This window comes from Thamnophis elegans, chromosome 2, assembly GCF_009769535.1.
Source record: "Thamnophis elegans isolate rThaEle1 chromosome 2, rThaEle1.pri, whole genome shotgun sequence".
NCBI classification, from domain to species: domain Eukaryota; kingdom Metazoa; phylum Chordata; class Lepidosauria; order Squamata; family Colubridae; genus Thamnophis; species Thamnophis elegans.
In genome coordinates this window covers 89897820-89924293 of record NC_045542.1, presented here as the reverse complement: position 1 = coordinate 89924293, position 26474 = coordinate 89897820, and the positions used below count along the sequence as shown (strand labels likewise).

General features: G+C 38.7%; 1 protein-coding gene across 1 annotated transcript in view; it reads right to left on the bottom strand.

Moving 5' to 3' along the window:
• The window catches only part of MAML1 (mastermind like transcriptional coactivator 1), a 39680-nt gene extending 14677 nt beyond the window's left edge, over positions 1–25003 (bottom strand). The window contains 2 exon segments of the mRNA XM_032210517.1: positions 3–834; positions 22582–25003. Of these exon segments, the coding sequence (XP_032066408.1) occupies positions 3–834; positions 22582–23001 (1252 nt within the window). The 5' untranslated portion in view covers positions 23002–25003.
• Between the last annotated feature and the right edge of the window lie 1471 nt (positions 25004–26474).

Genomic DNA, 26474 nt, shown 5'->3' with positions numbered 1-26474 from the left:
AGATAACAATGTATTAGATAGAGGCCTCTGAACATTTTGAGCCTGGCTTGATGGTTGCATTATTGACTGGTTGGGATTTTCAGGCATGGACTGATTTGAAGGCTGAAACATTGTTTGAGAATTACTAACTGCTGGAGAAGCAGCAGTAACAGGGATAGAAGATGTACCAATAAACGTGCCAGTAGAGGTAGTTCTGACTTGTGGAGACCCTATTTGTTCCTGTTCAAAGTCTGCCGGGGAAAATTCAGTCTTTATAATGATATCTTGTGGTAAAGGAGTTTGTGCAGTTGAATTTGAAGGATCAGCATCTTTCTTTTCCTCAAAGTCTTCAGTAAATAGGTCTTTCATATCCTCATCGGGCATTGATCTGTTTAGTTCATTCATTAGCTCCTCCCACTCTTGGTCATTAAGGTTAAGATCAGACATCAAATTGTTTTGCGATATCGAACTTCCTGGTCCCGTAATCATACAAGGAAGATCATCTGGTTCTTGTTTGAGTTCTTTGTTAATAACCATAGCAAATGAGTCATCAGCATCACTGCTTCCATTCAACTGAAGGCTAGAATCTGGCAGGTCCTTTTTGCTCATTCCATCTAGGCTCATGGAATGTTTTCCATTAAGCTGTAAATTTTCTCCACTGGAAGGTTTGCTGTCAGGCTGATGTAGAGGGGATACAGGAGGTATTCCATTGGAGGAGCCACTCAACCCACCAAGACCATCATCATGACACAATTTCTTGGGCATGGGAAATATGTCACCAAAGCCATTTGACTGGTCGCCATTTTGAGGTGAAACAGAATTATCAAGTTTCCTTTTTACAGTTTCATGAAGCTGCTGAAAGAAAAATAAAAAGTTCAGTTAATTTATTGCTTCAGCAATCTAAATAACCTAGTTTTTTAGGCTAGCAATCTTCACAGAAATATAATGGATTAACACTTCTTTCAAGCAACTATTTTTTTAACTTCGAAAACTATGCACATTCTGCAGTAAGAGAAATAAAGGATGTTTGCACATATAAAAATATTTTTTTTCAAAATAAATTATTATTTTGGCAATATTGACTAACTCTTTCACTAGACTTCACTTCCAGGGCTACTACTAAATTTCCTTGTAGCCTAGGTACTCAAGGAAAAATCCGAGGTCATCCAAATTATAGTAATGCTGAAATGGCTTTGAACTGATCAGATGTGGAATGGGAGATAACTGAAAACATCATATAAAAGTGATAAATAAATATTGATAAATAGTTTAAAAACATATAAGCAATTTTTGTACTCTTTAAGACTTTATGCTAAATGTGGAATATGATTGCACATGACTCTTCTACAAAATATTTTTGTGATAAATGAGTAAACAATTGCACTCACAATATGCTCTTAAGATTCAATTATTCTAAGATTCTTACTCAGGCTTTAAGGACAGAAAAGACTACTTCCACTATCATCTACTTTCTGGGGGTAAGGTAATCCAAACTAAGAGGCAAATTTCAACAAATTGATTTGTAAAGATTATAATAAAAAGCAAACTTTCTCTCTTCAGAATTCTTTAAAAACATTTTTATTTTTTTATTTTACAGTTAGCAGTGGAGTTGCTTTTCTAGAAATAACAAACATCTAGGCACAAACAGCATCTCTCTCATAAGTCAAGACTTAATTCAAAACCTCTACTTTTTAGTAAAATTCTACCTTCTCATTTGATACCAGATATAAATTTTATAGTTGTTCATTTGAGATGTTCCTAAATCTGGCATGGGCAATTTAATAGATAACTGTACTGGAAATGAAACATGAAACTACTATAAGTGAAAGTCATGTCGGTCCTGATGTCAGCAAGATCTTTAAGGGTTACCAGAGATAACATCATATATTTTTTTAATCAAAGAAGCCATCTTTATATTCCTTCCATTTACATTTAACAGTCTTGATCTTTAGTCCCTTCAAATAATGTTCTAGTACTTGATTTCCTTTTTTTATCCCTTATTATAAAATTTTTCAAAGCCTTAAACAAGCCTGTTTTGTAAATCCAATACAGGAAAATTATCCAAGACACTCTCTTGGTTTGTATACCTCTTTTAATTATTAAGACATCAGCAAGTTTCTTTTGAATGTTCTGTATGTAACATATTTTTCATATCATTGTTGCTGCCTGTCATTTTTAAAACCGCTTTTAAGTAGCTCTCAATCTTATTAGTTAAAACTTGTTCTTCTTCCATGATGTCTTTTAAACATAGTCTTATCTATAGAGGTAGGCATTCTTTAAAAGATACTTTTAGGTTCATTATTCAAAAATATATCAAATGTTAAAATATACTGATTAAAGTTGAATTTAAGTTTTTTTTTTAAATTGTAATCTTTAGTTCCCTCTAGTGTCCAATTTTTAAAATCTCATATCATTTTTAAGAATTCAAAAGAAAAGCATTTTCCTACAGGAAATATTCTCTCTGTGTAATTATTTCCAATTTCACATTTATCTGGACCCAAGTCTTTCGCTGTTTATTCCAAATTTATGATTGTCTTTAAACTTGCATTTAAAACATTTTTTCCTAACAACTGAAGGAAACTCAAGCTGTGCTATAAAACTCATCTAGTGCTATAAAACATATTGATTCAATGCAACTTCTAAAAGTGATCTTAAAAGAGGTATGCAAACCTATTGTCTTTTTAAAGGTACTTTGAAGGTACTTGCGCATTTGAGCAAGATGATTGCGTCCTCATCACCCAGAGCATTAAACCTATTGCGGATTTTTGTCCTGCAGTCTCCTTATGAGAAACAATTGTCTGGAGCACTTGGGGGCAATTCAGGGAGAATTATGAAGAGTCAGTCTACTTGCCAGCTCTTCATTCCTCCGTGGTCATTGGCTTTTAGAAGAGCAGTCTTCTTCTGACATTTCTTCCCAAAGTCCAAAATTCCCATTTTTATCTTTTTGGAGAGCTCATAGACTCCAAACATGATGGAGGTTTTTCAGACTCATTATTTGTATATGACTAATCCAACTGAATGTACATTTTTGTGCTCCATCACTTGAGGTTTTCAAGAAGAGGTTGGGCAGCCATTTGTTCAGAATGGTACAGTCTCCTGCCTAAGCAGGGGATTAGACTAGCAGACCTATTATGTTTTTAATATACCAGTCACACATTTTTGTATTCAATCCACATTTTTTTCATCACCCATTCATTCTTGATCTTATCTGTTTCATCATACATACTTCTGAGATAATCTACCCCCATAGATTCAACTCACTTTTATGTTTTACTCGCTGTACCCAACTCTCATTTCTATGTACCAAAGTGGGCAGAAATATACACTTCTTTCATCAAACATTCTTCTAAAGTTTCTGGGACCATTTCCAAGTCATCTGTGTGACTGGTGTTATTACAAAATGGGTCGTACTTTAAAAGAACTGGTAATAATCTGAGACTCAATCAGATGCTAGATCTTGAGCTTCATTGAAGATAAAAACCATGAAATAATAACTTCAAGTAAATACTTGTAAACTATTTCAGGAAGTTAAACAGCTGCTGTAACAGGCCTATTGAACTATTCAATAAAAGATCAGGGAAAGTATTATTGGGCAAGGTTTATGACACCTATTGTTTATGTTGAGGAAAGAAAATAAACAGGATGAGTCTGAACTCTTAATAAATAATATTAAGTTTATTTTACATTAACCTTATTATAAAATTATATTTCCACCAATATAATTTTAAAAATATAACAGTGGCCTGGTTAAGGTCATTTCCATGACTAGAATACTGCAATTCAGGGATATGATTTTCTCAAAAGGTAAGTTTAAAGGTAGAATTTGTAATGTATATTAAACAAAAGCGTATCTGCATAATAAATTCAAATGAATGGAATCAATAGTATTATAGAACAGGAGTCCCCAATCCCCAGTCCGTGGACTGGCACAGATCCACGACATGTCAGCACCTTGGTCACGCAAACAAGCAAAGCCCCAAGCCTGTGATGCAAGTAGCAAATAAAACCACACACTCCCCAGTCCAGGAAAAACCTTTCTTCATAGAACCAGACCTTGGTGCCAAAAGGTTGAGGGCCACTATTGTAGACTATATATTTGAATTAAAATAAGTGGAAAAAAAGAGTAAAGCCAAAACTGTTTTAGTTTACTATAAAGGTAGTTCTTGAAATCAGATTGTAATGGAGCCTTGCCCATTACGGTCACATGTCGCAGTAGTCATTAGGTGAAACACATTGCCTAACAACACCCCATTCCTGCTCTCCCCAGTGAAATGTAAAATGAATTTATGGGTCCTTAAGGGGAGTGTGCGATGCCCACTGGATGGGGGAGACTACTGAAGGCCTAGTACAGGCCCAGGCCCACCTGCCCTAGCTCCCCTCAATGCCTCCCCATCCTTGAGACACCCTGTGTTCTACTTCCCACTTTTGGGGACTTTGGGTCCCAAAAGACCTTTTTCCACTCCCATTGGGTCCTTCCATGGCTTAGGCTTGATTCTCAGCCCATAAGGCAGAACACTCTCTCACAAGTTACCTTTTAAAGAGCTCTAAGGCTTTCTAAAGTGCTAGGATGACTTATTCTTTGTACATTCACCTTTTTGTCCTGCTCAAAATGGTGTTGGTGTTCTGGTCACCACCGCACAGCCCAGGGACACGTGACTTGCCCTCTTCTCATAACATGAGACCTGGAGCGTTTCAGAAGGTAAATGTGGGGTGTAATTGGCATGTGGGGAGAAGGCCCAAATGCTGCAAGCTTCTGGTGAGGTGGGATGGGAGGAGACAGGAGTGTGCTGCAGCAACCCTATGGTGGGTCATAAGGGCAAACAACTGCAGGCCTGCTGCAGCCATTACAATTTTGAAATGGGGTCATAAGTAGCTTGTGGAGAGGTCAGTCATAATTTTGAATGATAAATAACCTGTACTATTATTTGCCCAGCCAAAGAAAAGAAAAAAAGGATATATTTCCAGCATGAAAATGCAGTTCTTCGGTAAATGATAAAAGCCAAAGTTTATTCTGACATCTGTTGAGAGACAACTTTGCCAAGCACAGAGCTTCTAGGAAATGCCTAAGTTTTTCCTTCAGAGAATGAACCACACATGTCCACAAACACAAATCTGCTGCTCTTTTTATTAACCAATATGGAGGATGTAGTTGAGAAAATTAAAGCACAGGAACAAAAATGGGAAGAAATAATTGTGCAATGTTAAATATCAAGATTTTCAAGACAGCTAACTTTATGTGTCACTGAATGTATTTCCTGAATTTCAAGAATTGGATTTAAATAGAATGGTGATGAGGATTCTTCAGCAAAAGAAGCTACTGACTAAGGGAAAGCATGGAGCATATCACTTCTGCAATTCATTCTAACTATTTTGTCACCAATGATCATAGGAGGCATTTTCTTTTGTAATGAAGACAGAACAGTATCAGTGTTGTTTTTGCTCTCCCCTCATGTTGTATTCCTCTAAAGTCTAAAAATGCTAGAGAATTACTGGAAGCCTGACACTCAGACCAATTGGCCATCAACAAGCACATAGAAGTATGTAACATCTACACATCATTGAAAAGAGGTGAAGTCTAAAAGGAAACAAAAAGCCGAAAAGGAAACAAAGAGATCAAAATACCTCCTCAACCAGCGATCAACATCCAGATGAGCAAAGATTAATACTAAGATTAACATGAGACCAACAATCAAGAAGCAAGCAATACCCCAAACAAGGAACTACCAAACAAGCTAACAGTAAACAACAGCCCAATCAAGGAACATTAGTAAGCCACTAATCATGACTCCTGGTCAAGAAGAGACATGGTTTGGATGTCAATGGAGTTAATTTTGGAAGTGAAGGAGATATACACGTGAAACTAAAAAAAATTAGAATATCGTGCAAAAGTTCATTTATTTCAGTAATGCAACTTAAAAGGTGAAACTAATATATGTAGACTCATTACATGCAAAGCAAGATAGTTCAAGCCGTGATTTGTCATAATTGTGATGATTATGGCGTACAGCTCATGAAAACCCCAAATCCACAATCTCAGAAAATTAGAATATTACATACAATCAATAAAACAAGGATTGTACATAGAACAATATCGACTTCTGAAAAGTATAAGCATGCATATGTACTCAGTACTTGGTTTGGGCCCCTTTTGCAGCAATTACTGCCTCAATGCGGCGTGGCATGGAAGCTATCAGCCTGTGGCACTGCTGAGTGAGTGAGAATAAGCCGGGGCAGTGGCTAATCTATAGGTTGAAGGAGCAGAAGCAAGAAATCAAAGAAAAAGAAAAGACTCATTCAGAAGTTCTATTTACAGCTATACAGAGAAAACCAAGACTATTCAAAGGAAGGAATACTACACTATTTGGAAAAGTCAGATTTGCCAAAGATATCTGAAGAAGAAAAAGATATGCTCAATGAGGAAATAAAATCATCAGAGATAACTGAGGCTATTCAGAAACAAAAGAACAATAAAGCAGCGGGGCCGGATGGACTCCCAGCGGAAATATATAAAGAATTCCAGGAGTTGCTTTTACCAATGCTGATGGAGGTTTATAAGCTGTGTTGAAAGAGGCGAAGACCCCGCTATCATGGACGGAGGCTTTATTACCCAAGGAAGATTCAGATCAGATGTCTATACAAAACTACAGACCAATTTCATTGTTAAACTCAGATTATAAAAAAATTCTCCTGATAATTGCAGAACGGTTGAAAAAATTCCTCACCATGTTCATCCATCCAGATCAAAATGGATTCCTTTCCAGAAGACAGATTAAAAATAATATGAGAACTATGCTGGATATTCTAGAATATTATGAACTACAAAATGAAAAACAGGTTGCGCTGCTTTTTCTTGATGCCCAAAAGGCATTCGACAATGTGAATTGGGAATTTTTACACCAACAATTGGAATATATGGAATTTGGGGATAAGTTCATAAACACAATTAGATCAATATATAAAAATCAAAAAGCTAAAGTAGTAATTAATGGTGAATTAACACAAAGTATAGCAATACAGAAAGGCACAAGACAAGGTTGTCCCCTATCCCCGTTGTTGTTCATATTAACTCTAGAAATTTTAGCTAGGAATGTGCATAAAGAGGAACAGATAAAGGGATTAGAAACTAAAAAGCAATTTAAGTTGCAGGCCTTCACGGACAATTTAGTTTTTTTTTGGAGGATCCCTTAAAGGCTGGTATGAAACTTATTGAGGAATTGAGAGTATGGGAAAATAGCAGGTCTGAAAATAAATATGACAAAGACTAAAATGTTGGTTAAAAATATGACACCCGAACTGAAAAAGGATTTGATGAAGAAATTGAGTATTCAAATCGTCAAAAAAGTGACATATTTAGGTATACATCTAACAGCGAGGTGTGTGTCCATCAAAGAAGACAATTATATTAATTTGATTAATAAAACTAAACAAGATTTAGTAAGGTGGAAAAATTTACAATTATCCCTGATGGGTAGGATGGCTGTCATAAAGATGAATGTACTACCAAACTTTCTTTTCTTGTTTCAGAACATTCCCATCAAATTAAAAAAAGGCTTTTTAAAGAATTTGAATCAATTAATCTCTAAATTTAATGATACTGCGGCTATTCTTACATGGATAAAAGAATGGATAATGTTAAGAAATAAAAGGTTACTCAAATTGGAAGGTCATGACCTCCAAGCAGTATGGCATGCCTTCCTATAGTATGAAAAAGGATCTGCCCATAGGTATTTCCATATACACTATGTTAGACAGTCCCTGATATTAGTTTGGAACAAAATTAAACACGACCACTATATAGAAATACCCATTTGGCTATCCATGATGGAAGCATATATACACCCAAATTTAATTAACATGGAAAAATTATATATGCAAAGAGATACTGAACAAACAGGTGGAGTTAAAAACTAGACTAGAATTGACATCACAAGGGGTACACCTAGAGTGGTGATCTTATCTACAGATACAATCAAGGCGTGCATAGAATAAGAAAAAGGAAGGCATTGCCAAAGAATACACAATATTAGATAAGCTCCTGATAGAGACAGAAGACAGGTTGATTAAAGTGTTATATAGATATCTGCTGGAATACAAACTCGAGGAAGAACATGTTAAGGAAACTTTGATTGCCTCGGTGAAAAATTTTGGTTACAATGTGGAACTGGCTAAATGGGAAAGACTTTGGACATTCAATCGGAAATTAACAATGGCCACGGCTTATAAGGAAAATCTATACAAGATGTTCTATATATGGCCTCTTATGCGCAATATTGGAAAAAATAAAATATTCCATCAGAGTTAGACATAATTAGGAAAATTTTGGATTGTGCAGAAGCAGATAGGCTCACCCTAGAACTAAAAAAGTAAAGGGGAGACGGAATATTATGAAGTTTGGAACAGGTTTTATGACTAGTATAAGACAAGGTGACAAGACGAACAAATTGTAAATAATGTGATTTGACAGAAGAATAGATAATGTATTAAGTAGGCTGACAGTTAATGGATGAGATTATGTGTATATATTGTGATTGTATGGCCATAAAGACTTCTCTGTGCTGCACTATTATAAGTGTAAAATCAATAAAAAATTTTTTAAAGCCACTAATACACATTATAAAATGAAAGCAAGCCCCACTCCCCACTAGCAGTGATGATATCACCTAGTTAGGTAATGACATGTCTGCAAGAAAATAACCAAACTTAGAGAACACCAAAGATCCCACAATTCAACCTTGAGCTGAAAATATTCTCTTCTATTGGTACTGAATAAATATCACAAGATTCAGTCCGGCCCTATATACATGAAATATCTTGATTAATATTTTTATTAACATTGTGAACGAGGTAGAGAGAATGTTCACCAAATTTGTATATGGCAGAAAACAATGGAATAGTGTAAATAGTGAAGATCAGAAGGCAATGATTGGTAGGAGGTTACAAAATAGTACCTTTATCAAGTTCTTTCCATTTTATTTTTGAGGGAGAGAGTTCAATGCAAAAATTATTAACACAAAGCAGCATTTTTCTAGATGCACGCATGAAGCCTAAAAATAAAATAAAGAAATTGCTTTTCTTTCACCGGTGTTGTCATGCCTAGAGGGAATAAAATTCTTATGAAACCTCCCGACTTATCTGTCCTAATCACTCTGCAAAGTGAATTACAATTGAGGTGAAGGGAGAGGGTTTGATTCTTGACATGGCATACCTTGAAAGGCTCAAAGTTTCACTGCTCTCTAATCAGAGAGGCACTGAACTCTGTGATCATGCAGACAGTAGCAGGGGAAGCCCACTGCAAATAGATACACAATTGGTAAATCTGCACAATGCTAGGCAAGACTAACAGAGCAATTGGACAATGTTTGTCTCATTCAAGAACATTTCAATAGACTGCAGGTCAACCAATATCCCAATTTCATGGAAGTTTGCCAGAGAAGTTTGAGGGATCAATTTCTAAGCTTCTCTCCTCCACATGAATTATTTATGGCGAGTCAGCCAACAAGTTTCTACAAATCATTGCATATATCTTTCAAGGTCACTGAAAGGAGTAAAGTGGGTTATGCCCTGCATCAAGGGCAATGATCCATTAATGATAATTACCAAAATGTCTTGCAAATGTTGAATTGCATACAATGATCAGACAACAAATTAATAATTTGTAAACGGAAACAAGTTTACAGCAGAATATAAACTGCGGTTTCAACTGTATGCCAGAGAACATGAAATAATGAGAGAGGAAATTCGATCTCCAAGCTTGTGGGTTGGCTTATGAATGTTCCATTACCAGGCTAGGTTACATCTTCAGCAGAATTTAATGAATGTCAGTGTTGATGTTCTTCTGCTTATAAGGGCTTCATGTGATCAATAAGTCTTATGAAGGGGGGGTGAGGATATAGTGATGGGTCTTTTAAGGGGTCAGGTGTTAGTCACATCAGGAGAAAGTCTTATGCTGACTCTTGTGAGGGAGTCAGGTGTGGGTCTTGCAAAAGTGCCGAGATAATAGTTGAGGATTTCGTGTTGGTTTCCACTAAATTTTACTTTACGCATACTCACCTAAAAAACTGAATTTGAACTTCCCTGATACTTGACTTCTGAAACTGTTCCTCTTCCATACTATACTGGTAGTTGGGGAGATGATCAAGATGCAGAATGTATTCTGGATTCCACATTTAAGAGAAGTCATTTAGAATATCTAATTCAAGGCTACCTGAATCTAAGAGGCTGTGAGAGTACACAATAGATGTTCATGCCTCACACTGAAACATTAGTTCTGTATGAAATTCCTGCACAAACTTTGTTCCTGTGATCTGCCCCCACTATCAATAGACAGCGAATCCCAGGATGAAGAGAACTCTGTGCTCGCCAATAAAATAGATTTTCTGGTACTGGTTACTGTGCAATAGGAAGAGAAGGGAGGACTTTGCAGATTCATCTGACTGTGCTGGCAAGACTTGTCTGATGACCTTGAAGAGTTGCCAAGGGAGAGCCTGGGGAGTGAGTCAATGGTTGATTTACATAGTAACTTGTAGGTATCTTCTTCATGTATGGGAGATGAGACAGATTCTGATGGGGTAATTGGTGTAAAAGAGTATAGAGATAATCTTGAAGAAAAATACAAGTAAATGTAAACTTAGTCCTTGGAAAGAACAGGGGATGAAAAAGAAACCTAAGCTTAAGAGGAGGCATAAGAAACCTTGACCATTTTTCAAGATTCTGTTATACTCTATAAATAGTATTCCTGTGGTTGTCCCAAATTCTGACTCCTGACCTGACCTACTTTGAAGGCTAACAGCACTGCTTGACTGACAGATTTGTCTTCTCTGTAAAAGCTTTTACTAAAAATAACAGAATTTGCCAATTCCTATTCCAAAACACATGTCCTCCCATTCATTAAAAAGTGTTTTGAATTTAGGAGTTTTTGTTTATTTGTAATGAGATTTTTTTAATAAGAGTATATGGCCTTATTATTAACACACATACAACACACACTGTAATGACTAAATATGATATATTTATTTCTTGCCTAATCCTTTTTTTAAATGAGGAAATTACATTAATTTACCATGTTAGGGTACTGCAAACTATATAAAGGATGGTAATGGGCCATTAAAAATACTGGACAACAAAGATTTTGCTTCCTGAACATTTTTAGGTATATCTTATAGATTTTAGATGATAATCACAAAAGTAACCTGTAATTTAACCTATCACATACTGTTTTATAGCAACCTTCTGTTTTTACACAATGACAATGTACACACTCTTCAGTATTTGTTGCCTATGCTGTACACGTGAAACATACGAAACATGAACTGTTGTTAAAGCAAATCCAGTATACCAAGAACAACTGGAATATCTGTAGAGATCTAAACGCAGTGGCTCTTCTGCCTGGAATGCAGCTTGGATATACCAAGTATTGTTACATATGCAAACAGAACAACCGGGCAAGAGTGTCACATAACGTTAAAAAGAAATGCCCAATAAAAAAAAAATGGTTCCGGGATGGAAAAATGTGGCACATGAACCACTTTGTCAACCCCACTAAGATATTTTTGCCTCTATTTCACATAAAATTTGGACTGATGAAAAGTTTTGGGAAAGCAAAGCACAAGGAAGGTAAAGGTTTTTGTTATTTGAGACAGATGTCGCCAAGAATAATTGATGCCAAGGTTAGGCATTTTAGTTAGTCCACAGATCAGATACATTGTCAATGGTAAGCAATTCAAAGATCTGTTATTGGGGCCACGGAAATTTGTTTGGAAAGCATTCACGGATATTGTTGAGAATTTTCTTGGCAACTACATAGCATAGCATAGCATAGCATGCAAATTTCTTATAGCATTCAAGACCGCGAAGTAACATGTCATTGAAGATTCATTTTCTGCATTCACACTTGGACTTCTTTTCTGAAAATTTCGACAGTCAGTGATGAATATGGTGAAAGGTTTCACCAGGACATTGCCCAACGGAAAAACAGTATCAGGGCAATTGGAATCCATCAGTGTTGGCTGACTACTGTGTTTCCCCAAAAATAAGACAAGGTTTCATTTTCTTTTGATCCCTGAAATAAGCTCTTGGCCTTATTTTCAGGGAGGTCTTATTATTTTTGAGGTGCAGGAGGCAACGAGCATGGTGACCTCATGGTTGCTGCTGTGTTGCAATATTTTCGGGGAGGACTTATTTTCAGGAGAGGGTTTATTTTAGCCCATGCGCTCAAAAGCCCAATTGGGTTTATTATCCATGGAGGTCTTATTTTTGGGGAAACAAGGTATTGTTGGACACTGTACCAAGATACACCAGATGCTGAATAAAATTAAAAATCATCAGGAGAACACTTTTAGCCCTATTGAACTTATGCAGTGCATTAGAAGCATGTGATTAAATACATTATAATAATTAAAAGTTAATTTCATATTCTGAAGATTTCTAGTAATATAGTCATTCTGAAATTACTTGTGTTCAATTTGAAGGGATCTATCACAATCACCAAAAGTTTTTCCAGAAGCAAAACTTTTGGGGAAAAAATGTGTTATCCAGTGAACCAATTCAAACAAGATCAAACAAAAATGGATAGAGTATAGAGAAGGTCTGTATAAGAAACATATCAAAATCTAAGATATCTTAGAAGGTATTTTCTACTTACAAGAACCTCCAATACTAAAAGATGAAGTTAGATCAGCGCTCTGATCATTACTAATTGGAAGATTACAGGAATTGGAATACCTTCAGAACTCTAACAAGCAACAAAGAAAAATCAGTAAAGAGTCTACTCAAGACTATTCCAAGAAAGCTGCAAAATTACAGTGGCAAATTGAGGAAGAGGTCAATTTCCATACTGATATCTAAGATATTTAATAGTGTGTGCAAACTACTGTATTCTATCCTTATTTTCACACAATAGCACTTAAAATAATCCAATGTGGATTATTAGAGTTCTACACAGAAAGGAAACCATGGTGCTCTCTGAGCTTAGTTATTTACTTCCAGATGCTTCATTACTAGACTAGGTAATCACAATGAGAAAGCATCAAGGACTCCACAATTCAATCCTAAACTAGATACCGTATATACTCGAGTATAAGCCGACCCGAATATAAGCCGAGGACCTAATTTTACCCCAAAAAGCTGGAAAAGTTATTGACTCGAGTATAAGCCTAGGGTGGGAAATGCAGCAGCTACGGTAAATTTCAAAAATAAAAAATCAGTGTTATTTGAAACTCAAAGTTATGTTTATTCAAGGGACCCGCTTAATTAAAGTGTTCTATAATATCAGTATGACTTATAATACTGCAAGTCTGCAATATTAAAATACTTGTATAGGGGATCCCCGGGATCCCCCGAAGAGATCAAATCACAACCAGTATGCCACCTTCTTGGTATATTGTTTTTATTTTCACTGAGTTTTTAAAAATGAGCATTATTTCATCCTTTTTTTCTTTATGTTTGATTGGTATCTGCAATTTGTGTTAATTCTGTTCATACATATAATAAAATGAAAAACCCAGCTCTCTTAAAAAATATTTTAAGTTCTTTCTGGTGCTCCCTTTTAGAATTGGCCAACTAATATTTCTGTTCGCCCAACTAATGTCAGGCAGAGTTAACTGAAAAAGTAATTTTTCATGAAAGGACATTTTCCTAGGATTTTAATTGTTCTTACTGTCAGATTTCTCGTTATTTCCAGCTTGAGTCTCCTTCTGACAAGTTTCCATTGCTTCTTGTCCTGTCCTCAGGTGCTATTGCTGCCGCCGCCTCCTCCTCCTCCAACAGCACCAGCACATTTGCTGCCCAGCGCTACGGCTGAGGTGAAGCCGCCAAAGCTCCCGCTGGCGCCCCCGCAGCGTTGGGCGGATATCCGGCAGTGCTGTTGGAGGAGGAGGAGGCGAACCAGCCTGCCATCGCCGGCCACCGCTAGCCCCGCCGCTCTTCCCACCCCCTTCCAAGCCCCACAGTCCAGCGGATGGAGCAGCGAAGCCCGGGGGTCTGTAGAGATTGTCAGTCATCCAGGTCACGGTTGTCCTAAAGGTGCTTTTTCAGGCAACAACTGGGCTTTCTTGGGTTTTTTTGGAAGACGTTTCATCCAAGAAGCTTCTTCAGCTCTGCCACTATCCTACTTCCCCACTATCCTGTCAGAGCTGAATGGTGAGAAACGAAACGTCTCCAAAGAAAAAAACAATAAAGTCCAGTTGCCTCCTGAAAAAGCACCCTTGGGTTGATCAGTGATATTGAGAGACACGCTGCATTTACCTTTAATTTTCTTTCTTCTAGCCTTCTGAAGCGGGCAAACAACTCAAGAGAAACTTTTGCAAATTCATACAAGTCCGAATTTACATCATAAAGCATTGTTCTTCCACGTCGATGAAGTTTAACTCTGGCAATTGCCTTATAATATATTACTTTCTCCGGTCTTATTGTTTTTGCTGGGGGGGACGGGGGACGAGTGTTTAACAACGCCACCCGATAATCATTTTTTATTGTGCCCCACCCCTCCCCTACAAAGCGAGTCTGCGCGGCCGGTGGAGACAGCCGACCTCCTTCCTAATCAGGAAAAGTCAGGCGCGTCGAAACTTCGGTAGCTCTCCGCGCTTCCTGCCATGCTCCAAGCCGCGGCTCCTCTCTTCGCGGCCTCCGACGCACCGAGAGCGGGAGCCCTCCAGCCGCCCAGGCCCAGCCCCTGAGGCGGTCGCCCGCTGCGATAGCGAACAAGTGCAACCTCTTCCTTCGGCCGGACTGGGCTGAAGCCGCCGCCGCCGCCGTCGCGCGCTGCTGCTCTTCCTGCCTCCGCGCTTGCAGCGGTAACGGGCGGCGGGGTTGGTGGAAAAGGCGGAGGCGGAGGCGAAGGGAGGGAGGCGGGGAGAAAAGAATGGCAGCAGCCAAGGAACCCGGAGCGGCACCAGCAACAGGGAGCAGCAAGGCCGGCGAAGGGGAGCCGGCGTCGTCTTTCCAGAGCCGCCTGTGGAGGAGCCTGCAGCTGGGGGGCAAAGGCAAAGGCAGCAGCAAAGCGGGAGCCGAACGCCGCAGTGCGGACACCTCGTCGTCGCTTCCGCGGAGTCGCGCCGCGGAGCAGCCGGCCAAGGCGACTTGTTAGCAGGGGGCGTCGTCGTCGGTTCCAGGTGGGGCGGCTTGAGGCGTCGAAAACACGTGCTGGACCGCGTCTTCTCGTCCTCTCAGCCCAACTTGTGCTGCTCCTCGGCAGAGCCCCTGGAGGGCGTGAGCGCCGAGGCCGGCTCTGCTCTGCGCCGCCTACGCGAGCATCTCCTTCACCACCCTCAGGGCAAAGGGGGACAGCAGCAACAGCAGCACGGCCGGGGGGCTGACGACCCGCCCGCCTCTCCTTCCTCGACCTCTTCGGCGGCTGCCCCCGAAAAGGAACGGGTAGTAGGCGGAGATGGAGCCCTCAAAGCCGAGGCGCGGGAGAAGCCTCCGCAGCCGCCCCGACTCGGAGCTCACCTGTCCCATCAGAAGAGCTCTTCTCTGCCCGGCAACTGGAATCCCCTCTCCAAGGGATCCCCGTGCAGAAAATGCGGGGAGCAGCAGCGAAGCCCCGGGGCTTCGCTGCTCCATCCGCTGGACTGTGGGGCTTGGAAGGGGTCGGGAAGAGCGGCGGGGCTAGCGGTGGCCGCGATGGCAGGCTGGTTCGCCTCCTCCTCCTCCAACAGGCAACAGCACTGCCGGATCCAGTTGTAGACTCGAGTATAGCCGAGGCGGCTTTTTTCAGCCCAAAAAGTGGGCTGAAAACTCGGAGGGTGCGGGGAGGGCGGGGGGCTGGCTTTTTTTTTTATACTCGAGTATATACGGTACACTCTCTATGAGAAGAGGAAATGCAGATGTTCAAGATGGATTAAGAAACTCAATAATTTCACAATCAATAAAAGCTCATTACTGAATAACAACAGCACAAGAATATATACTATTAGCAAGCAGCACAATCTATGAAAAGAGGAAGCTAACAGCTGGTAGGGAAGAAATCAAATGTTTCAAAAGCATACACACAAAAGGAAAGGGGGAAAAAAGGAACATAACAATCAAAAACAGTAGCCACAGAACCCAGAGAAATCCAGAGAAAGGGATAAACTAAGAAGAGACTGAATGAGGGTATTGCTAGCCAGCTCCTTCAATAAAAAGAGCCTATAATGAAACATTTTGTTGCAAATTCTATGTTCAACATTGCAAAATAAATACACTACAAATTTAAAAAGAAATGAAGCAGGATTTTAATACTATTTTTTCCTCCCTAATAAGAATACTGTGAATTTTGATTATCTATTTGGGTATGTTACATTTAATTTTTAATTTTTGTGCTTACATCAGTTTATTTGGTCAGATTAATAATTGGTAAACTACACAACTTGACACAACCTAGTTATAAGATGCCTCTCTTGAAACAAGCTTAATACAAAGCTTAGTAAATGAGTCAGTTACTGCCCCACCAAAGTGCATCAAGACAAGAAAAACCTGTTGTAGAACAAAATCTCAAAAGAAAGGGAACTCTCAAAAAGAAATCGATACTATTTGTCAACCTATAAAAAAACCTTTATTCTATTTTAGGTTTAGCTCATAAATAACTAGAAACTGAATAGAAAAGTAATGAAATTACATAGAGTGGGCTTATATACAAATCAGAAACCTTATCTCAAGAACACTGAATAGAATAAGAGAATATAGAATATATTTAGAAAAGGAATCAAATTGTATCACTTGCTCTATTCCATCAATCATATGAAATTATCTTAGTTCCCACCAGCATTCAACATGAAAGAAATTATGTGTCTGGAAATAATGTATTATAAGTATTATGGAAATATATTACATGAACTATCATATTTTTCGGATATAAGACACTCTGGACTATAAGAGCCGAGGTGGCGCAGTGGTTAAATGCAGCACTGCAGGCTACTTCAGCTGACTGCAGTTCTGCAGTTCGGCTGTTCAAATCTCACTGGCTCAGGGTTGACTCAGCCTTCCATCCTTCCAAGGTGGGTAAAATGAGGACCCGGATTGTTGTTGGGGGCAATATGCTGACTCTGTAAACCGCTTAGAGAGGGCTGAAAGCCCTATGAAGCGGTATATAAGTCTAACTGCTATTGCTATTGCTATAAGACGCACCTAGCTTTTGGGGAGGAAAACAAAGGGGAAAAAATCTGCCTCTGTCTCCCAGCATCCATCCGGTATTCATCTGGTCCATTTGCTGCCATGGCCTGTTTGCTTCTGCCATTGCCAGAGCCTGTTTGCCGCCACAGCCCGTTCTAGAACAACTGATCGGCGCCGCACCCCACCTCCACAATATTCGCTGTGTAAGATGCACCGACATTCCAACCACTTTGGGGGGGGGGAGTGTGTTCTTATACTCCAAAACATACGGTACATGAAGTTCCCCACCTTGAGATATTTATAAAAATAATAAAGATAGGATATAAATAAATCAATAAAATAACCTGTTTCACATATCACACAGATACATATGCTGTATAAGAACACAATATTTCAGGCAATAAAAAAAATAAAAATTATTTTATCTCCCTAATATGCCCAATCCTAGGCATGCTACATGAATAGGAAGCCCCAGATATTACAATGACTTATAAGTGATAATTGCTATTAACATTGTCATGTCTCAAATCTAATTACCGTATTTTTGGAGTATAAACGCACCTGAGTATAGATGCACCAAAAATTTTAAGAGGTAAATTGAAAAAGTTTTGCACTCTGCAGATCTCCCAATCCTCTGCACGCCTCACTTTTTGTGAAAATAGGGCATGCAGACAGTTTGAAAGGCCTGCAAAGTGCTCCCAGGGGTCTGGGGAAAGCAAAAAACAAGCAAAAAACGCCCCCCCCCCTTTTTGCAAAAATGGGTGTTTTTCCCCCCAAAAAAGGGCATGCATAGCCTTTAGGCGGCTTGTAGATGCTCTGGGTGAGTGGGGCAAAAATGAGCAGAAAACGGCCCATTTTTGCTTGTTTTTATCCTCCCCAGCCCCCAGGAGCAATTTGCAGGCGTCTCAAACCCTCGCATGTCCATTTTTGTGAAGGGGGCGAGGTTTCATGAGGCCAAAATGCGCATTCAGTGTATAAGACACATGCAGATTTTTCACCCACTTTTTCGGGGGGGGGGAGAGAAGGTGTATCTTATACGCTGCAAAATACAGTAGTTACAATATCTTACACTGAAGACATCTGGCTACTGGATGTTACCATTATTTTTGCAATATAGATAGTCCTTGATTTACAAATAGTGGCTTAGCAACAATCATACAGGGCTCCACAGAGCTACTTATGACCCGGCTTTGAAATTCCGTGGTGGTCCTCCCATCTGCTTTCATATGAACTGAATCTGGATGCTTGGCAACTGATCTGCATTTACAGATGATGCAGTGTTGCAGGGCTACCTGACCACAATTTATGTTTTTGTCGGAACACTTGTGTTTACTTCTGGTTTCCAGAAAATATAGCCCAATGGCAAAAATGGATTCACTTAATGACCCTCATGTTCACTTAGCAACTGTAGTTCTTTGCCTTAATGATTGCCTGCAAAAAAAATCTCATAAATTGCGTGCACGTCACATGGTGACTCAATGATTGGCCTGACTTAGAACCGTAACTCTGAGCTCAATTACAGTTGTAAGTTGAGGACTACCTGTACCCAGCCTCCAAGGAATGCTTGATATCATCTGAACACAGCTGCCTACACTATGGGAAGAGAGAAGTAAAAAGGTTTTATTTTAAATTAGTCACATAGTACCTCAGTGGTCTTTTCCTGATATTTCTAATATAAAGCAAGTTAAGAATAGATTTTTCTTCCTAACAATGTAATTTAACAATGGTTCCTATTCCTAAGAAACGGTAAAAGTTGAATATCCAGAGTTCATTTTTGAAACGCTAAATACAAAGTAACATTTTCATTGTTCTTTATGCAAAATTTTCAATAATTATTAAAATGACAAAATTTATTAGGTTTTCTAAAAAAATGTGAACACTCTGGATTTTAAATTCCCACAAACGGAATCCACTTATCGTGAGGAAAAGGTACTTGTCTCATATCTTCTCTGGAAAATTCAAGTATCATCTGGAATACTCTTTGTTTAGCAGATGTCTCATTCATGACTATTCAAATATGATAGTAACAATAATAATAAAGTATTTCTAGTCAATTCACACTCTAATAACCAGATTTTGTGCACCTGACAATGTACATTGGAATGAGAGTACCACTGGCAATGCCGCACAGGTGAACTTTATGTAAACAAGATAGCAGCAACCAGTGATCTCTCTCTCTCTCTCTCTCTCTCTCCTCTCTCATGACTATCCATCACCATAGTTTGCTTTGTTCTTTCAATACCAAATTATCAGAAATCTGACTACAGACATTACTAATGAATTTTGAATTGTACATTTTTGCAATTCAAACTAACCTGTCCACATTTGGAGGCTGGAGAAGGCAGGAAAGGGGCCAGCTTCCATCACGCAGCATACATATGCAGCATGCAAGAAAACCATCCCTTCCTGTCCTCTCCCGATTCCCAGGATCCTCTATATTGGGCATGTGTTGTTCCAGGCATGTGCAGCACAGTTCTCATTCCACGCATGGAGGCACTGAAAGCCAAACCTGATGGGTCTGGTAAACCCTGGGTGGAAGTGGGAGAAGGTGGGAAAGGGCCAGATTCTGGCACATTGCATATATATGCTGTGTAACCAGAAACCAACCACCCCTTGCCCTCCCATGACCTGCCTTCTAAGCCTACTGGACCACCACCCAGTACTGAACTGAAGCACACATTTTTTAATGCTTATTGACTTGAGAACAAAATGGACTTATGAAGAGACTCTCAGTATATAACCCATTTGTATGTAAGCGGCTATATGTATTGTACATAATAAAAATATTGAATTTATCTTCTGTATTAACCATTCTGAAAAGTTATTGACAGTTAACAGGAAGAGAATTCTGATATTTTCTTTATATTATTATTTGAGACCAATTTCTTTTAAATTTAAGTAATATTTACCAATTATGGATATCATTTTTCACTAACACTAATAAAAACATTATTATTAGCTTTTTATCATCCATCCATCCATCCATCCATCCATCCATCCATCCATCCATCCAGCCATCTATCATCTGTCTGTCTGTCTGTCTGTCAAGTCAAGGTAGCAAACATATTTAATACTCTTGCCCTTATTTTCTCCACAACAACAATCTTGTGAGGTAGATGGAGCTGAGAGAGAATGATTGGCCTAAAGTCACCCAGCTGGCTTTCATGCTTAAGGAAGGCTTAAAGTTCAGCTTCCTGGTATCTAGGCCAGCACCTTAACCACAATAGCAAATGAATGAATAATACTGACATATATTACTCATAGCCTAAACTTTAGTATTAAAAGATACAGCACTCGCAAACTATTCAATGCTACATTAAAAACAAGTCATCTATAAAGTATCATGTACAGAATATATTATCTAGTCAAGTTTTATTCAATTTTCCCAATATATAACTAATTGAAAAATTCAACATCTCAAGTAAGTTATCAGAGAAACTTGGAAATCCTGACCAATGACAGGAATGGTAGATAGACAGACAGACAGACAAGTAGGTAGGTAGAAAGAAAAAAAACTTTCCTGAATAGATTTGATAGGTCATTGTGTGACACAGAATAGCTGAACTAGATAGGCCTGCTTTTTCCAGTGTGGATTAGAATTATAGGGTTGGAAGAGGGTCATTAAGCCACCTGAATGTAACAATGCAGGAATCTCGGTTAAAGGAACTGAGAGAGAGAGAGAGTTGTTTCCTCTGAAGATGTGACTAGTCTATTAACACTGATTAACCTACATTATAAAATGTATTGCTACATTTTCTTTTGTTTTCCTCTTCTAAGCACAGAAATTCCATATAACTTTTACTGTCAAATAAAAATTAATGCGACCAATCATTTGGACTGTGACCTATCTCTGTCCAGCCACCTTCTAAACAAGAAATGACTAATAGATCAGACAACTTCTGATTCTACCATGTGAAAAGATCACAATTTAAAATGACAGAGGAAACTTTTCCCTTCTTGTACCCTATTTTATTAGGAACATAAAGATAATTTTACATGCTTTAAAAGCACAGGCAGCTATTCCAGCTCATTTCTACTTTACCTGCATATTTCCTTCACTTCTGATGGGAAAAAGATATAGGATTTTACTTGTATCAATTTTTAACAAATTAACAGTATTCCACTGTTCCAGTGTATTCTGAATTATACTGAGTTGTGCTATTAATACAGTACAGAAGTTACGTGACTCCTCCAATTCCAAAATAAATTTGATTGAATTTAAAAAAAACATTGATCAATAAAATGCCTATAGTCTATCTCCACTATTTGTAGATATTAAACTTTAAATGTTCATCTAGAAAACATGTTGAAGGCTTGGATCCTGAAGCACTCTCACATGAATTAACAATTTTAGCTAGAACACCAAAGTATCTAAAAGACAATTACCTTATAATTTGTTCTTGTACAATTTTTTAAGAAACCACAGAATTTACCTAACTCAAAAATAATAGTTCAAAATGAAAATGAAATATAAACAAGTATATTGTCTGAGATAACAAACTACAATAGTTGCTGTAGATAACCAATCCTCCCTAATTGTTCCGGATATATAGTGCTGCTCTTCTAGCAACCCAGAAAAAGTTAATAAATATATGCTGATGCAGAAGAATTCAAATACATCTTTAAATCCTAGTTTAGGAGAGAAATAGGCATAAACAGCTTTATCAATTACTCCACAAAATATTATAGAAATATTTGTTTAGAACACTATAAGAAGGAAACTAGATTTCCCTGAAAATCCTGCATAGACATTCCATTTCTGTTTTCCATTTATATTCTCAAGATGCTAGTAATATATATCTTACTTTATAGCCTATCTAGTGCAAAAAAGCAGAAGAGGTTCAATCATTTGCCATTGGAGGTTCTCCTAAGTAGAGCAGATACCCTACTGCTCATATTGTCCTAAAAATAAACCAAAATAACTCTCAGGTGAATTACTTTCGGATTCCTGGGGAAAGATTTGAATTTAAGTGAAGGAAATAAAGACATTATGTATTATTTCTGCCTTCTTACAGAGGTCATATACTAATGCTGAATTCAGGTATAAAGCAAATACATCCATTGCAGTTTTAGATAAAATAATCTGCTTCAGTTTATTTTGAATTTTATACAAGTAGAATAATACTGATGTCTACTTTGTTTATTTTTCAAGTTCTTAAAAAAATATCAAGGGCCATTTTAAAACTGCTTGAAGCAGCAAAGTGAAGAGATAATATGCATAGGTAAAACAAGCACAACAGTGATTAAATTATCTTTTGCTACAAAGGGTAAGACAGTGGAAGACGGGAAAAAATGTTACTGCTACAATTCTGAAATTTAAAATGAAGAAAAAAACCATACGCACGGGAGTGTAAATCTTTTCCATTTTAAAAGTTTCGCAACTTTTCTAAAGTATGCTAATGTTTTGACAAACAAGAACCCGCCTAAGTCCAAACTACAAATACACAATTTATTTTAAGGGAGGGTGGGGTGTCTGAGAGCTAAAACAAACCCCTGGCCCCGACATCTGGATCTTACCGCGATAAGGGCGCTGCTACGGCCGTGCTGTTGCTGTTCACCGCCCGCGGTGTCACCGTCCAGGCCATTGACTCCAGGCCTGTCGGAAGAAGTGGAGGTAGACGCAGGGCCCCCGGCCCCCGGGGCCGGAGCAGAGGAAGGCGGATGCGAAGGAGCCGTCGGAGGTGGCGCAGTGGGGGGTGGAAGGGGCGGCTGGCGGTGCTTCCCCGCTCGCTTGGCCTTAGCCTGCAAGCAGCGCTGGTGAAGGGCGAAGGTCTGCTGGCGCTCCAGCTCCAGGCGTTCCGGGGACACGGCCTGGTAGCGGGACTCGCAGGCACTGTGATGTCGCCGGCAAAGCTCGATGCGCCGGCGGAGCCGCTCCATCACCGCGCTGTGCTGCGACACCACGAACTCCGCCATGGGGCAGGGGGGCAGAACCATGAGCCGCGAGCGGAAAAACGGGAGCACCGGGAGCAGCCGGCTCTTCACTCCGCCATAGCTGGCGGCGAGGGACACCGGGCACTTCGGAGCCCAATTCTCCCTCTTCTTCGGCCGTCACCACTGCCTTTCTCAGGGCAGGGGGCGCCCCAGTGCCGACCGACCCCGCCTTCCCTATGCAGGCCCGATGATTTCAATCCCCTACCCCAATGTAGCTCAGGCCCAGAGCCACCCAAACCTCCCGTTTTCCATTGTTATCCGCGCCTCAGCCGCCGCCATCTTGAAATTTTTTACCCTTTTTCTCCCCCACTTGGGAAGCCTGCCCAGTCCGGAGCGGGTGGCCTTTCCTAGGTAGTGGCAGACGTCACGGCGCACACACTCACTGGCAGTAGGCGTTAACAGACTGCTCAAAGAGCCAATCGGAGATGGGAACGGAAAAGAAAAGGGCGAGGAAAAGCTGGGGAGGGGATTTCCCTTTCCGTTTCTCTCCTCCTCCCCCACTTCTCTACGACCTTTCCGGAAAAGTAGCAGGGGCGGAACTTTATGATTGACAGGAAATGTCTCCGTATGCAGCTTGTGCTGGGATGGCTGAAACTTATAGGCCTGCCCCTCGCATACGTATTGGGCAATAAGTGTAGCAATATATAAAAGTAAATACTGAACGGTAGTCGGGTTTTACACTGAAAATATGCAAATGAGCAACAAAGGCCGAACCAAGCTTTTGAATTCTCACCAGCCTTTCCTTTAAGGACAACTGCCATTTTAAGTGGCTTCTTCCATGTATTCCAGTCAGTATACATTGATTTAAAAGTTTTCTTTGCCGGACTAACGATTAACATAGTGTAAACGAATAACCTAAGTCTGGGTCCTCTTAAAACCCAGAAATCCTTACGGGTACTAGTCTTCTGTTTATATAATATAGCAATGCTTTTAACCGACAAGTGACGCCCAACTCTCAACAATCCTGGGCGTTGAGAATTAGTCTTAGATTAACCCACGGGATAACATAAATAAATGCTAACTGGAGAAAAGGAGAAAGGTTTTCACCTGTAACTGGAAAGCACGAAAATACTAAAACCGGCTTCTTTTCCTCTTGCTTGATGGTGCGGTTTTGCTCCAATGGACGCTAGCTCAAAAGACCACTCAACACCCTCAAAAACCAGCTACCAGCAAGACATTTGATCAGGGAAAAGCGCCCAAGAGTATTTGGAAATATGTAAGCACCTGCAGTTGTTGACCAGATTTTAAAATACATACTAGTGAAAAGTGTCAATTCTTGAACAGGTAAGGTATACATGTAACTTCTAGCGTATCTAATTTAGGCTTTTTAAATTGCTGGTAAGTTTAGTGTTGTTTATAGTTTAAGCATATTACTTGTGATTTATGTTACAATATATTTGGTGAACATTTGTGTTTAAACCTAACGTTGGAAAAAGAATGAATGCAACAATTTATTGGATTAAATGAACCATTTATTGCCAGCAGATTGGTATTAGTTACCTTAAGGAAAAGTATCTTATAGGTTTAACACACAAAGAACTTTTTTGAAAGTTTTAAGGCAGCATTCTTGGGACATTTCATAACATTTCTGGAATGAAGACTATTTTAGTGCACCAAGCTATCACAGCATAATTTTGAAGTCACAATTACTCTAGGAAGCAAATTATAACTACCAGTAGCAGAAAGTTTGAAACGTAAGAAAGGCTACTCATAAATAATAATTCCATTTCTTCAATAATTAATGGTTCATATCTTAGAAATATGTGCTGTGTAAATCAAATCTGTATTAACTGTATCAATAATTAAAATATTTTCTATGGTAATCAATTTCATATTGAAATTGTGCATGTTATAATAGAACAAGGTTATAAACAGTGATATGAAGTTGTATACTTTAAACACTTCAGAAAGATAAACACATTTCATGAAGGCGGAGTTTTCTAAAAGCAAGATACTCATTATGAAACCAATTTGGAAACCATTACCTCAATGTATTATTCATACCTTTTAAATTTCCACTCTTTTAACATTCCTGACTCAAATATTCTCAGTGGGATATTTAATTATTTTGCATTTTGGATATTGTTCAGTTTTTTCACAATAGAATAGTATTAGTTCTGAAGAAAGATCTATCAACTCTTTTGTCTTTAGATTTTGAAAGTTAACCAAAAAAATATTGCAGACGTAGAAAAATAGTGATCTATTTTCTTTATTGATCAAGTAGCTTACATTTGTTTATAACTTAACCAATATATTTATATGCATACTGCATCTTCAGATTTTTACAACAGTCAGGACTTAAGTCACAATCTTGTTTACCAACACTTGCACCCTGCATCAAACAATACTGGCATTTAGAAATTTATAATAGAGAAGGCAAAGAGGTGCAAAGAAATGTATTCTTAGCACCATATTTAGTGTCACAGGAGAGTTGGGGCCACATTATGGAGATCTAGGATACCCTTTATGGTTAATCATGTTCAGCTCTCCTGTCAACCATAACAACCACATCTGAAATGGGGTAAGTATCCTAAGACAGAACACACATTTAGTTAAGATTTTTATCTTTTTTAAAGCATCTATATCTTTATATGCTGTATATGAACTGTGACTGATTTGAAATAGCTACAATGCACATTCTTTTCCAAAAAGAAATAGTCTAATATCTTATTCATTCTAAAATTATTTAGAACATTTCCTAAGTTTGTTATAAGTCTAATTCTTTCGAACCAAGAGTTCAACTATGTCAGTGTAAAAATATTTCCTGCATCGGAATGGTTTTCCATGGTCTTTTTAAAATTATCCACTAAGTTACCAATTCAGCACCTCAAATTACTTGGAAATTACAAATGACTTTTTATATTATTTTTTTGCTTTATTATTCTTAAATAGCAGATGACAATCTTCTCCCAGTACTAAGTAGTCTTAATAAGGCTTCACAGGTTACACTGGGCATTTAAAAAAGTACATTTTCACTAACATGAAAAAAGGCTAAAACATGCAAACAGAGGAGTATTCTGAAGAGGTCTTATGAGTTCAGATTCATTCTTACCAGTATCCTGGAGAAAGGAATATATGTTTCACAAAAAGTGAAGACATTGATCAAAAAACATGAACTCAAGCACATTAAAATTAGTACTAGTATTAAATAGCCACTGCAAGTTAATGTTGTAGGAAAAAAATAGAAGAAACTAGGGGGAATAATTTCATTTAAACATCCTGACTAGACAACAGAAAGAAACTATGGAAGCAAGCCACTGACTGTATTAAATTGAATCTACCAGTGGAATGGATGCCAAGTTTATAAAGCTCTCTGGAGGACACAAGGAGAAAAATAAACTCTTGCACAACTACTGTAGATGTGCAAGGAATGATGCTGGAATGCAAGCCAAAGGCTGCAAGCACTGTAGCTTCAAATTAGGATAATTCTGCTTTTTTGGAAAGATAACAGAATTGAGGGTTCTGCAAAATAATCT